Raw genomic sequence first — 13442 nt, 5'->3', positions numbered from 1 at the left:
CTCACCTTCCTGCCCTGCTCCCCTGGTGGTCCACGAGGACCCTGCAAAGAAGGATGGAGACGTTGTCACCTGTGGTGTGACAAGGCAAATGCCCAGGCTGTCCAAAGCAGGAGCCCTCCAATGTGCCCTCGGGGCTTGGCTCTTGGCATGGCCAGCTCCTGCCTGTCTTACCTCCTCTCAGGAAACTCACCCTGTCTCCTGGGTCTCCAGGGCGGCCAGGTGACCCTGGGAAACCTTCTGTGCCATCACCCTAGGGATTAGGAAAGGTGATAGCCATGCTCATGACATGGGGATGCCCATGCCATGGGAATCTCCACTGGAGAGTGGTGTGAGGTCCGGCCCCAGTGGGGAGCATCCCTGCCACCTTCTTACCTTCTCTCCCTTCAGGCCAGGGGGCCCAGCAGGTCCCCGAGGCCCGGGGTCCCCAGGCAGGCCCTGTAAGGGAGAACATCTCAGCCCCTGGGGATGCAACTCAGCCCTGGGCACACACAGCCATTGCAGCCCTGATCCCCTCTGCCAACCCTGTTGGCCTAGGGGCTGGACTCACTGGGGGTCCAGGCTCCCCTCGAGGTGCTGCCCCATCCACGAGTCCAGGGGGGCCCTGCAGAGACAAGTGTCAGCTCCTGTGTGGTTGCCCTGAGGGCTCAGTCCTCCCCAGCACTCTGAGGGGCTACAGCACCCTTGGACACTCAAGGGACCTCCGTCCAGGAGGGAAGAGGAGTCAGGGAAATGCAAAGCCGCTCACCCTTTCCCCTCGGTCACCCTTTTCTCCCTGCAAGGGCAAAAAAAGCAAATAAGGGCAGTTCTGGGCTGTCCCCGTGCCCTCCTTGAATAGAAGAGGAACAGATTGTGTAGAGCCCATCATCAGTGGCATTAGGGTGTGTGCATGCCATGTGCCTCGCCCCACACTGCCCAGTGCCAGCAACAGCTCAGGCATGTGCCTGTGTGTGCAGGCACAGCTGCTGGGGGGCACAGCCCACAAGCAGGGCCAGCAGGAGTCCACGGGGGAGCAGCTCCAAGCTGCTGGCTGCTCCCCCATCCGTCTGCCCACACATCCCCCCAGCCATCCCCATGCAGCAACGGGCAGATGTACCTTCACAAACTCTCCAGGAGGTCCTGGTAGCCCCATGGGTCCGAGTGGACCGGGGGGGCCTGGATCACCAAGGGGCCCTCGTGGGCCGGGGATCCCAGGCGAGCCGGGGCTGCCCTGGAGGATGGAGGTGCTCCATCAGCTGAGGCTGTGGCATGGGTTAGGGGAGCTGGAAGAGACCCTTCACACCCATATTCCCACACCTACCGGCACACCTGGCTCCCCTTTCCGGCCCGGCAGCCCCTGTTCTCCATCCGTGATCATCCTGGGCTCTCCCTGCATGAGGAGGGGGAGGAGAAATCAGTGACTCCATGTGCCCTGTTGTGGCCACTGTGCCACAAGGCCAGGAGTCTGGCAGGGAGATGGGGAGACCCTGGGGCCAGGATATGCCAGGTGCCAAGATGTGCCCACCAGGGTCCCCAGTGCTCCCCAGTGTGGGGCAGCCCCCTGCCCTTCACCTACCGGTTCACCTTTCTCCCCCTTTGGGCCAGTAAGTCCCATGGGCCCCCGTGTCCCCTGGAAAGGGAAGATGAGAATGAGAGGGGTGTTGGGTGTGAGAAGGGCCGGGGAGGGCTGGGGCCATACTCACAGGATCCCCTCGAGGACCAGGGATGCCCTGGATGCCCTGGAAAACAACAGCTCAGGAAGTTAACACGTCCCTGCCAGCCAGGGGAGTGAGGATGGGAAGAGATGGAGTGGAATGGGGTGGCATGGCATGGCATGGGAGCTCCAGCCAAAGCAAGGATAGACAGTACACTTTGCCCGGGATACACACACCAGAGACAGCAGTGACCCTGCCAGCTGCTGAGACTCCTCCAGCACAGGGAACAGGGAGGCAGAGGCTGGCTCAGGCAGCAGGCAGGGTGATGGGAAGAGCCCATTGTGAAGCAGCAAACCCAAAGGACACCCTTACTCACTGGCTGCCCAGGTGATCCAGGATTCCCAGGGCGTCCTGGGCTTCCTGGTGTCCCATCAGCTCCAGGGAATCCCTGCAGGACAGAGGAGCATCATGCCAGCATCTGGTGTACCCCAGGACTGCCAGACTCCTTCAGTGCCCCAAGCAGTGCTGGTCCCAGCACTGGGAGCCCAGGGCAGCCCCAAGGCAGAGCTTTGGGTTCCAGGATGCCTTTCCCTTGTGTGCTGAGCTGGGGTATGAGGGGACAGTATGGGGCTGGACTGGGATTCTTCAGCAGGATTCCCCCTCAAGCACAAGTGTGGAGGAGAATGAAGGGACAAGGGGCAGTGAGAGGGCCCAGGGAGGCAGGTGACTGTGTCCAGGGATCCTGGGGTGCCTGGGTGAGGGGCCAGAGGTACTCACCCTGTCCCCCTTCTTGCCCAGGTGCTCAGCACTCTCTCCTGGTGGACCCTGTGGCCCTGGGATACCTGGAGGCCCAGGAAGGCCATGGCGACCCTGGAGACACAGCAGAGAGGACAGGTTGGGTGGCAGGTGCTGGTCAAGAGGTGTTCCCTGTCCACCCCTGTAGCAAGGGCTGGACACGTCCTTGCCCCACACCCACCCACCAGCAGGACAAAGGGACAAGGGAACATGAGGACATGGGGAGCACGTCACTGCCCTCTCTGGGGAGCTGCCCCTCTTTTGCCCCCTCATCAGGATATTACCGGCTGACCAGGGGGACCCGGTGGTCCCATACGTCCTTGCAGTCCCTGCAGAGACAAAGCCAGTGGTGAGCATCCCCTGTGAGCTGGTGTTGGCATGGTTTGGGGGATGCAGACTGCCCAAAGCCACCAGCTGGTGGCAGGGAGTCACCAAAGCACTCACTGCCTCACCGCGGTCTCCCTTCTCGCCCTGCAAGGGGACAGAGGGAAGGGGTTAGGGGTTGGCACCCTTGTACTTGACTCCCCACTGGGCCTCTGCCATTGGCAACTGGGGGTCCCTGACCCATGCTGAGCACCTGTGGCACACCATGTCATGGCATAGCATGGGGAGGCTCACCTTGGGGCACTGCACAGGGCAGGGCTTCGGCTTTGGCTCTGGCTGGCAAGAAAAGACAAGCCTGTGTGAACCCAGGGATAAGAGAACCCCCTGGCTGATTGGGGCTGCTCCCCCTCCACACCCCCTGAGGTACTCTGGCCCTTACCCTGGTGGAGATGATGGTGCAGAGGTCATCGGTGAGCTCTCCCTCCAGCTCTGCCAGGCTGCTGCCATGGTAGATGTACTGCGGGTCCTCACTGGTGACCATGCGCCGGAGCTGCTCCCGGTCTGCCCCCTCCATGCCCACTGCCAGCACCTGGACCCCTGAGCCGAGAGCACCCTCAGCACCCCACAGAACTCCCTGCACACCCTGATGAGACCCCATTCATCCTCACCCCCAGCCTTGACATCCCTGGCCGCAGTGATGGCATCATCCCCGGAGGGGCCATCAGCCAGAACCACCAGCACTGCTGGCACCCCGGGGCGGCGCCCTGCTCCAGGACTCAGCAGGTAGGTCCTGGCAAAGGTGATGGCTGCCCCTAGAGAGGGAGAAGGAAGAAGGGACAGTCAGCAGGATCCCAGAAGCCGCTGCCCCAGCTCCTAGTGCTGCCCCTCACCAATGGCGTTGCCGCTGGGCTCCTCGTAGCGCATGGTGCGGATCTGTTCCAGCACGGCCAGCAGGTCACTGGAGCGGTTGAGGAGCAGCCAGGGCAGGCTGCGGTAGCTGTACGTGGCCAGGGCCACCTGCGAGGGTGCAGGGGAGCAGTGGGCACCACAGCCCACCCATGCCCCCCGTGCCCCAGTGCTGTGGCAGCAGCCTACCTGTGTGCCCTCGGGGCCCAGGCGCCCCAGGGCGGACACGGTGTTGGAGAGGAGGGTGCGGACAGCATCGGCACCAGAGGAGCTGTCGCGGGTGCCGTGTACCAGGAAGACAACGTCACCGAGGGCATCCCTGCAGACTGCAGGCAGGGAAGGAGTGAAGCCACCACCAGAGTGGAGACGAGCCCAGCCCAGCCCTGCAGTGACCCCACAGTACCTGTGCGCTCACTGACGGACGCCTCGGCACCCGGTGCGCTCCCCAGGAGCGGGCGGAGGGAGAAGGTGTAGCGCTGGCCCAGGCGCAGCCCAGAGACCTGCTGGGAGCTGGCAGTGCTGGGCAGCGTCCGCCCCTTCTCCCCACCAGCTGCCACCCAGGGGACAGTCAGAGGGATCAGCAAGGCCCTGCGGGGATGCTGCCCGCCGTCCCGGGGCCACCCACTCGTCTCACCTGCAGGAGGGCTCCAGGAGAGGGCGTAGCCGGAGGCACCAGGGACTGGGGTCCAGGTGAGCGTCACCGAATCTCTCTGCACCTCTGTCACCCGCAGGCTGGTGATGTGGCCTGAGTCACCTAGCAAGGAGGAGGAAAGGCTGTCCCAGCTACATGGGGCAGCCCCCAACCTGCTCCCAGCTCCCTCCCCAGCCCAATGCTGGGACAGTCCAGTCCCTGGGTGCCCCTCTGGGCTCAAGCCATGTGTTAGGGGGATGCTGCCTTGGCCCCAAGCAATCCCTCACCGGTGATGGCAGTGATGGTGGCTGGCTCGCTCTCCCGGCTGCCAGCCAGGCTAGTGATGCTGATGTGGTAGCGCCGGCCCGGCTCCAGTCCCGACAGGTCATAGGTGCTGGAGGTGGCTGGGAGCTGCTGGCTGCGCTGGGGCCCCCCTGGCAGGGGCAGAGAGGGGTGAGGGGGTGCGGGTGAGGGCTTGCAAGGATGCAGGAGCGCCGGCCAGCTCTGCTCACCTTCAGCCAGGCGCCAGAGCAGGCGGTACCCAGTGCTGCCAGCCACTGGCAGCCAGGTCAGGCGCAGGCGGTGCTCCGAGGCTTCCGTCACCTGGAAGCCACTGACGGGGCGTAGGGGGGCTGCCTCTGCTGCAGGGCAGAGGAGCAGGCATTAGGGGCCGGAGTGCCCAGTGCCATCCTGGGGTGATTCCCCCTGCCCCAGCACTCACGGGTGGTGACAACAATGGAGACGGGGTTGCCCTCCCGGTTGCCAATGAGTGCCGCCACCTTCACAGTGTAGGAGACGCCTCCCTCCAGGTTGGGGATGTCAAAGGAATTGGTGTGGCCAGGAACTCGCCGGCTATTCTCCAACCCCCCTGCCAAAGACTGTGGCATCAGGCCCCCCGCCCTGCTGCCCTCACAGCCTGCCCCCATCCCCGTCCCACAGTACCGTCCCTGCGGCTCCACATCACACGGTAGGCAGTGGCTCCCGGCACACCGACCCAGGTGACTCGGGCAAAGTTGCTCCTGGATGCCTGCACCTCCAGCTGGGTCACCTTCCCCACCTGCTCAGGCACTGTGACACCAAGAGGGCCATTGTCACCAAGGTTCCCAGCAAATGGCACCAGACAGCACTGTCAGGCAGGGGTCACCTCACCTATCCGTCCCGTGGCAGTGACAGGGCTGCCCTCACGGCCATCCACAATGGCTGACACACTGACAGTGTAGACAATGTTGGCGTGCAGCCCCTCGATGGTGAAGGTGGTGGGGTCGGCAGGGAGGAAGCGGGATTTCTTGAGTCCTAAGACAGATGGCTGGGATAGGAAGGGCTCCAGCACTGCCACCACAGCATCCCATGGTCCATACACTCACCGTCACTGCCTTGCCACGTCAGCAGGTAGCCCCCGGCGCCCGGCAGCCCTCGCCAGGTGACCCGCAGCTGGCTGGGACCGGCCTCCATCACCCGCAGCTCCGAAACGCTGCCCACCTCTGGATACTCTGCACCACCCCACAGCACCACAGCGTCACCTTGGGGAGTCCAAAGGGACCCCACAGCCACACTGCCCCCCCAAGGGCTTGCGGGGGGATAGACGACAGATGCATGCCAGAGTGGGAACATGCAGTACCAGGACTCCTGGCGCCAAACCCTGATGTGGACTTACTGAGGCGGACGGTGAGCGTGGCAGCATTGCCCTCCCGACTGCCTGCCAGCGCCGAGACACGCACCAGGTAGGTGATGCCCTCCCGGAGGTCACCAAGCTCCAGCCCCGTCTGGCTGCCTGGGATGCGCCTCGTCCTCTCCGTGCCATCTGCCAGGAGCAGGGCAGTGTGGTCACTCGGTGTCAGCTGGTCAGGGTCCCCCAGGTGCCACCCGTTGCCCCTACCCACAGACTCACCCTGGTTGTTGCGCACCACCACTTTGTACTCGGTGGCACCGGGGACACCGGTCCAGCTCAGCCGTACCCGCCTGCCCGATTCCTCCACGAGCCGCAGGTCTGACACAGCACCCACGGGTGCCTCCACGCCTGTGAGGGGACATGTGAGGCATGGCTGGAGCGGCACAGCCTGGACAGCATGGCCCCCATACTCATCCTGGGCTGTGACCAGACAGCTGGGGGGTCTCATGGCCAAGGCAGTCTCAGGCTGAGCAACGCCCTGCAAGACATCCCTCCATGCCAAAAGCTTGGGACAGTGGGGGACAACTCAGGGGACCCACAGCAGCACTCACCTGTCTGAAAGGTGGTGACGGGGGTGGCCACCTCCCCACCATCGTAGAGCGTGTAGAGGGTGATGCGGTACTCAGTGCCCGGCTTCAGCCCCGTCAGCTGGTAGGTATTGGTGCTGCTGGGGAGAGACACCATTCTGGGGGGCTCTGGTCCTGCAGGAAGGGAAGGGTCACAGCCAGCTGCTGGCATGGAGGGCCCAGAGGGGCAACAGGCACCCCGAGCCCACCTGTGGCTCTCTTCCACTCCAGACGGTAGCCACGAGCATCACGGGCACTGGTCCAGAGCACCTGGATGGATGTGGGGCCCAGGATGTTGGTCTGCAGCGTCTGGTCTGTACCTGCCTCTGCAAGAGGGACCCCATGGGCCCTGTGCCACTCTGCTGCCAGCCACCCAGCACATGGCAGAGTAGGGGCTATGAGGGCTGGTCCCTGCCTGCTCCCATGCACAGCAGCAGGATGGCATCACCTGTACCCAACACCTACCTGTCCTCTGCCGCACAGTGGCTGTGGGCCCCTCCAGCTGCCCGAAGAGTGGGGCCACCATCACCACGTAGTGGGTGTTGGGCTGCAGCCCCACCAGTGCATGTGACATCTGCCCAGCATCCAGGTCCACCCTGTGCCTGTCCTGCCCTGTGGGAGCCAGTGCAGCAGTCCCTTGGGGGGTTCAGGCAGCAGGTGCCACCAACTCCCTCCTGTCCTTCCTCACAGGGGCCACCAGCAGAAGGGGCACAAGCTCTGGGAGAGGCACCTACCTGTGAGGGTCGCCCAGGAGAGCCGGTAGCCGGTAGCACCACTGACAGACTGCCAGGCCAGCAGCATGCTTTGTGCTGAGACATTGTGGACAGTCAAGTGCTGCACGCCCACCAGGTGCCCTGTGGAAGTGAGGTGACTGTCCATCTCCCACAGGAGAATGGGGCAGGGGGCAGCACCTTCACCTGCAAACTGTCTTCTCCAGGAAGCCCCTTTGCCCCTGCTCACGGATGCTAACCACACTGAGGTCACTGAGTGCAGCCCAAGCTCAGGTGGCTCCTTCAAAGCATCAAACTCATGCAAACTGGAGCTCAAATGTCTTCCTCTTAATGCCTTAAATACTTTCTGTGGGTTAAGACTGCCTGGGGCAGCTCAAGGAATTGGTTTGCCAAAATCTGATGCTTGCAAAGGTGTTGCCCTGGGGTCTCACCCCCAGTCCTACCCAGAGATGCTTTCCAGCAGCCTCTGCCGTGGGGGAAACCACACTTTCCGCCTGCAGAGCGCTGTACTCACACCCTGCATTTTTTCAGTCAACATTTTTTACGTCATGGGAGGAAAGCTCTGGTGGAAACACTCCCAGAAGGCTGCAAAGGAAATTGGGAGCGCACAGTGCTGCACCCTGCCCTGGGAGCAACTTTTGGGGCCCAGAGCATCACCTTGTAGCCATGCTCACCCGCATCCCCATCCTGCTCCCACAGGCAGCAATGGGCCAGGCAGCCCCATCCCAATGGGGCACAGTGACTGGAGGGACGCATCCATGTGCTGGGAACCCGTTCCTAACCCCAGCTGGGCCCAGGGCTGGGCACAGTACTTACGTGTCCGGGCAGTGAGGGTGGCAGGGACAGCGGGCTGCTGTGCATAGCGGGGCTGGAGCATCACCACGTACTCAGTGTCAGGCCGCAGGTTGCTGAGTGTGGCTGACTGTGCACTGGCCGCCAGGCTCTTCTCCTCCCTTTGGGGTGCTCCTGGAGGGGTGTGGGTGTGCACAGGGACATGGCACACACCAGACCCGGCAGGGAAGGGGTGTCTGTGGGCCTGCACCCTGCCCTGAGGATGCCAGTCAGTGCCAGGGGTGGGGAGCACCAGGAGAGGCTGGGACATGAGCCAGGGTAGGGGCACCCCCTGGAGAGCCTGAGGCCAGGGTGGGGCTGCCAGGTGTGCGACTCCAGCCCTGTCCCTGGCTGGGATGGGGGTCTGCTGCCTGCCCTCTACGTGCAGCAGCCATGGGGGCACACGCCAGGCCCCCAGCCATTGTGCACACCCAAGCACACCCCCTGAGCCTTGCGCATGAAGCCTCCGGGTGTGGGAATACACAGGCTGCCTCCGCACCTCTGCACACACGCCCAGCGCACGCGTGCCGGCTGCCGTGGTGAAGGTGGGTGTGTACACACCCACAGCACTCTGGGCACGCATCCCTGCATTAACCCTCACCCATGCGCCCCTGTGCCCGTGGGGCTGCACAAAGGCACGGTGTCCGGGAGCACCGACCCCCGCAGGGACCGTCCCCTCACCTTGCACAGCGTAGCTGAGGCTGTAGCCTTGGGGGGGCTCAGGACCAGGCTGCCAGGCCAGCCGCAGGAACGTTGGTCCAGTCTCCACCACACGAAAATCCAGCGTGGAGCCAGCACGGCTTTCTGGAGGCACACAGAAGCAGGGATGAGTCCCCAGCTCCATGTGCTGTGGGCACCCAGTGCCTGCACTCACCCCTGTCCCTACGGACATGGACACTCACGGGTCCGTGCTCGGCCAGACACTGACTCGCCGATGCTGTTGGCATACTGTGCAGTGACGGTGACCAGGTACTCTGTCCCCATGCGCAGTCCCCGTAGCACAGTGCTTGTGTCCCGTGGCCCCACGCTCACCTGGACAGGAACAGTGTCACCCCCTCATCTTCCCCAGGTCACACCTGGGGCCACCAGGAACCCCCTGGAACTCTGAGCAGTCAGGTGGGGGCACTCACCTCCTGCCTCTCTGCCATGATCGGCTGCCCTAGCCCTGTCAGTGGCACGTACTGCACCCGGTAACCGGTGATGGGACCGCTGGCTGCTCTCCAGCGGATCTGTAGCTGGTCAAGGCCCTGCTCTGGGATCTCCAGGTTGGAGGGGCCAGTGTGGCTTGGCCCATCTGTGGGGTAGCAAAGGGGCTGTTGGCTCCACAGTGCATGAAGCAGAGGGGAGGACTTGCTGGGGCAGCACAGATGTGTGCCCGATGTGATGGGATAGCCAGGAGGTCATTTTGGGGAGAGCGGATGGATGCTAAGGGTGCACAGTCTGGCACCCAGCACTATCAGCACCTGTGGCCCTCAGGGAGGAGGATGGGGGCCCATACCCAGCAGGCGCAGGGTGCCCCCGACACTCGTGCACACCCTGCGTGTCATCAGCGGCACCAGCGTGTCCAGCAGCTTGAAATCACCAACATAGAAGAAGAAGGCGTCAGTAGGCATCGAGGCCACACGGATCAGCTCCTTGTGGTCAGCATTCTTAATACCTACACAGAGGGAGATGATGGGTGAGGGAGGAACCTGAACCAAGTAGAAGACTCCTTCACGTGGCGCAGAAGCTTTGCTCACCCACGGCAAAGACCTTGATGCCCTGGCTCTTCAGCTTTGATGCTGGCCCTTCAGCATCATCCTGGGACTTGCCATCCGTGATGAGGATACAGATCTGCGGGGCCAGGCAAGAACTGTGGGATCCAGCATGGGGCCCATGGACCTGACACTTCTCCCCATGTTGCCAGGGCCACTGCTCTGCACATACCTGGGGGACCCCAGGCCGGCGCTGCGTGGGACCGAAGAAGTTGTCAGCAATGTAGCGGAAGCCAGCACCAGTCCGTGTGTTGCCACCCTTGTAGCTCAGCTGCTGGATGGCCCTCCGGACACTTGTGCCATCATTGTGCTGGGAGAATGGGAACTCCACCCTGGGGAGTGCAGGGGACACTGTCATGTCCCAGCCCTGCCACCCTGCACCCCACATGCCCCCTCCCTTGGGCTCACCGTGGGTCATCACTGTACTGTGCCACAGCAAAGCGCACTGCCTTCTCGCCCACCACCTGCACAAAAGGCCCCACCAGCTCGTCCATGAAGGTGCGGACAGCACGGAAGTTGTTCCTGCCGATGCTGGATGAGCCATCCACCAGGAAGGCGATGTCAGCCTCCAGCACATCCTCGCACACTACTGGAGAGCAGTGACAGCACTCAGGGCACAGACTGGCAGTGCGGCGCATTGATGCTGGACCCCTCTTATTGTTCCACCCACAGTGCGCACCCAGTGCTCAGCACCCACCTTGGCTCCTCTTCTGTGCCATGGCAGCTGGAGGACCCAGGAGTGCCGGGAGCACAGCCAGGAGCAGGAGTTGGCTGCTCATCGTGGGAGCCTGCAGGAGAGGATGCTGCCACCATCGTCTCACACCAGCCCCACGCCCTGGGGACAGCAGTCCGGGAGATTCCCAGCACCACCCGTGTCAGAACGCCTGGCAGCGTTGAGAGGGCAGGGTGCCAGTACCGTCCCAGGCACCCCACGGGGCAGGGAGAGCCCCGCTTCGGGCCGGGGCAGGCGGACAGCAGCTGGTCCATGAACAGCCGGTGGGGCTGTCCGCGGTGCGGGGGGTACAGGGAGCTCCCGGCCCCCTCCAGCCCGGTCTCTACCTCCGCCACCCCTTCCCCTGCCCCACGCCACGGCAGCGGTAGCGGCGCACCCCGGCCGCTCCTGCACCCGGCCCCCCCGCCCGCAGGGGCTCCTCCCGCCCCAGGAAGGTGCTCTAGGGCAGCGGGGAGCCAGCGTGGGCAGCCCTGCCTGCCAGCCTCCTGCTCCGCCGCGGGCGAAGGGCACCGGGCCCGATCCCCCGCGATGGCTATGCCGGGTCCCAGCCCAAGCACAGCCCGGCCCAGGCGGTGCGAGCCCCGCCGCGGGAGGGTGGGCAAGTGCCCACGGGTGCCCGCGCAAAGGCTCGGTCCTGCCCCGCAGTGCCCCCCACCCGCGGCGGGACCCCCGCCACAGCCCCGCGCTCACCCGCCGCCCCGCGGGGCCGCTCCGTCCCGCAGCGCTCCGAGCCGCTCCGTGCCGAGCCGAGCCGGGCGCAGGCGGTGCCGGCGCGCACCGGCCCCCGGCGCTCCCGCCCCTTTATGGAGGGCGGCCCGGAGCACGGTCCGGGGGGGGAGCGGAGCGGCGCGGCCCCCGCCCAGCCCGGCCCCCCAAAGGGCTTTTCCTACCCGCTCCCAGAGAGGGAAGGAAGGAAAGAAAGCAGCTCCTCGGGCTCTTCCCCCTCAAGTGCCACCCCGGGCTGCCCCGCGGCTGCACGACGCGCAGCGGCTCCGGGATAGGGATGAAGCAGGAGAGGGCTGGACACCCGGGAAGGGTTGCTGCTGGGTTTACCACCGAGACCTCCGTGAGGGGCTGAGTGGGCTCCAGTAAGGCTCAAGGCAGTTTTCCTCCCAGCATCGACATCTTCCAGGAAGGTGAGGAGCTCTGGCACCTGCCAGCTAGGAGCTGGCCACCCACATCCATCCATCCATCCATCCATCCATCCATCCATCCATCCATCCATCTCAGGGGAATGTGTCCTGGAGACCTGGGGCCTGGCCCCAAGCAGAGCTGGATAGAGCTGCCACAGCAATTTGAGCCCTGGCACCATCTGGGTTAAAGCCTGGCTCTGAGCAATAGCCGTGGGAAGGACACTGGTGGTGAAGGGCTGGTCCCCATGCCAGCGCAGCTCCCATGAGGCTGCAGGACAGCCAGGCCTCGTCCAGGACCTTTCCTGCACCCATGGCTCAGGGTACCCATCATGTGGGACCCTAGCCACCCATGGTTCTAGTACGGGGACTCGCTGGAACCAGCTGTGAGACATCATCCTGCTCTCCTCAAAACACCATCTCACAGCAGCTACCACAGCAGGCTTGTGGCTGAGACCTATCCCAGAACTGGAGAAACTGGCTGGAAAGCCACTGGTGATGCGGCTGCAGTTGCTGGGAGGAGACGAAAGGGAGAAGATGCCCAGCAAGGCAGGCAGGGACCTCGTGTTGCCCTGGTCTCACTTCCTGCCCATCCTGTGACTGGTGGAACAGTCCCCTGAGGCTCCACCTCAGTCCAGGGTGCACCCCTGACCCCTCAGGGTGCTCCTCATCCCCAGGGCACCTGTGGGACCGCACTGCTCCTTGGGGCACATCACACAGCACCCCATCCTCCCCACTGGTGCCTGTGCTCACCTGGGGTTGACCCTGGCTCAAGGAACCTGCCATGCACCCCATGCCACCTGCCCTCTGTCCCCCTGACCACCCTGCATTCCCCTGTCCCCAGCGCCCCACGTACCTGTGTCCTCCTGGCCACTGGCCCAGGAGCTCCCCTCCGGCTCCTGGCAGGGCAATGGACAGGTCCAGGGGCATCTTCTTGCGGGCAGCAAGGGGAGCAACAGTGGGGATTGCTGGGGCCCACGGCCACCTCACAGCTGGGGGCCCGGGGCAGGGCCACCGGCCACCGAGCAAAGATGCTCCAGGGTCGGCTGCAGGCAACTTTCCCAGGCACACGCTGTTCCCAGGCAGGGGAGGAGAGGCGGTGCCCTCGCTCTTCTTAAAGGCACAGCAAGCAGTGCATCCCCTCCTCTTCATTAGCCTTCCTCTCCTTAGACCCCAGCCCTGGCCCCCAAACCTGGCGGGCGGGTTCCGAAGGTCGCCGTGGCCACAGGTTTCCCCCTGCCTGCCCCAGCCCTGTGGGTTCCGGCCGTGAGTCCAGCATCCTCAGGTCAGGACCATCCCCAAACCCTCCTCCCGCCAGAGCCCGTTTAATGAAGACAAGGCGGCCTGTCCCAATTAGACAAGGGGCTTCGTTAAACAGGGAGCGGAGGGGCCTGCCAAGGGCTCTGTGGCTGGCCCCGGGCCCGGAGCTGGTGGAGCAGCCCCACGGGCGCGGTGCCGGAGACAGGGCACGGGCGGCTGGGGGTCACCCCGGCCAACGGGGGCAGCGCTGGGGCGAGCATCGCCCAGCGGGCACCGCAGGCAGCGGCACCGGGGCAGCGACACTTCACAGCCATGCCGGGGGCTCTGCCCACCATCTCGGCTCTCAGGACTGGGGCAGGCACCAGTTTGGGGTGGTCCCCAAACCCCAATTGCCCATGGAGAGCCCGGCAGCATCTTGACCATCTTGCCAGCAGCATTCCCCTTACATTTGCACTGGAGTGGGGCGCGCAGGGGTGCTGGG

At 64.4% G+C, this 13442-nt stretch overlaps 1 protein-coding gene across 1 annotated transcript in view; it reads right to left on the bottom strand.

The window, feature by feature from the left end:
* The window catches only part of COL7A1 (collagen type VII alpha 1 chain), a 29306-nt gene extending 17984 nt beyond the window's left edge, over nt 1-11322 (bottom strand). Inside the window, 42 exon segments of the mRNA XM_039558993.1 lie at nt 6-41; nt 191-250; nt 373-435; nt 548-601; nt 746-772; nt 1094-1207; nt 1298-1366; nt 1553-1606; nt 1680-1715; nt 2008-2079; nt 2409-2501; nt 2711-2755; nt 2871-2897; nt 3045-3086; nt 3190-3347; nt 3419-3562; nt 3641-3767; nt 3846-3982; nt 4060-4206; nt 4291-4410; nt 4575-4721; nt 4800-4928; nt 5009-5155; nt 5230-5355; nt 5437-5580; nt 5652-5777; nt 5942-6088; nt 6176-6304; nt 6508-6657; nt 6732-6848; nt 6988-7134; nt 7257-7376; nt 8070-8219; nt 8766-8888; nt 8987-9116; nt 9215-9378; nt 9583-9741; nt 9824-9917; nt 10011-10170; nt 10247-10427; nt 10536-10626; nt 11262-11322. Of these exon segments, the coding sequence (XP_039414927.1) occupies nt 6-41; nt 191-250; nt 373-435; nt 548-601; nt 746-772; nt 1094-1207; nt 1298-1366; nt 1553-1606; nt 1680-1715; nt 2008-2079; nt 2409-2501; nt 2711-2755; nt 2871-2897; nt 3045-3086; nt 3190-3347; nt 3419-3562; nt 3641-3767; nt 3846-3982; nt 4060-4206; nt 4291-4410; nt 4575-4721; nt 4800-4928; nt 5009-5155; nt 5230-5355; nt 5437-5580; nt 5652-5777; nt 5942-6088; nt 6176-6304; nt 6508-6657; nt 6732-6848; nt 6988-7134; nt 7257-7376; nt 8070-8219; nt 8766-8888; nt 8987-9116; nt 9215-9378; nt 9583-9741; nt 9824-9917; nt 10011-10170; nt 10247-10427; nt 10536-10617 (4497 nt within the window). The 5' untranslated portion in view covers nt 10618-10626; nt 11262-11322.
* Between the last annotated feature and the right edge of the window lie 2120 nt (nt 11323-13442).

Source organism: Corvus cornix, chromosome 12, assembly GCF_000738735.6.
Source record: "Corvus cornix cornix isolate S_Up_H32 chromosome 12, ASM73873v5, whole genome shotgun sequence".
Taxonomy (NCBI): Eukaryota; Metazoa; Chordata; class Aves; order Passeriformes; family Corvidae; genus Corvus; species Corvus cornix.
Note: the sequence above shows the minus strand (reverse complement) of the source record. Positions and strands in the feature narration are given on the sequence as shown.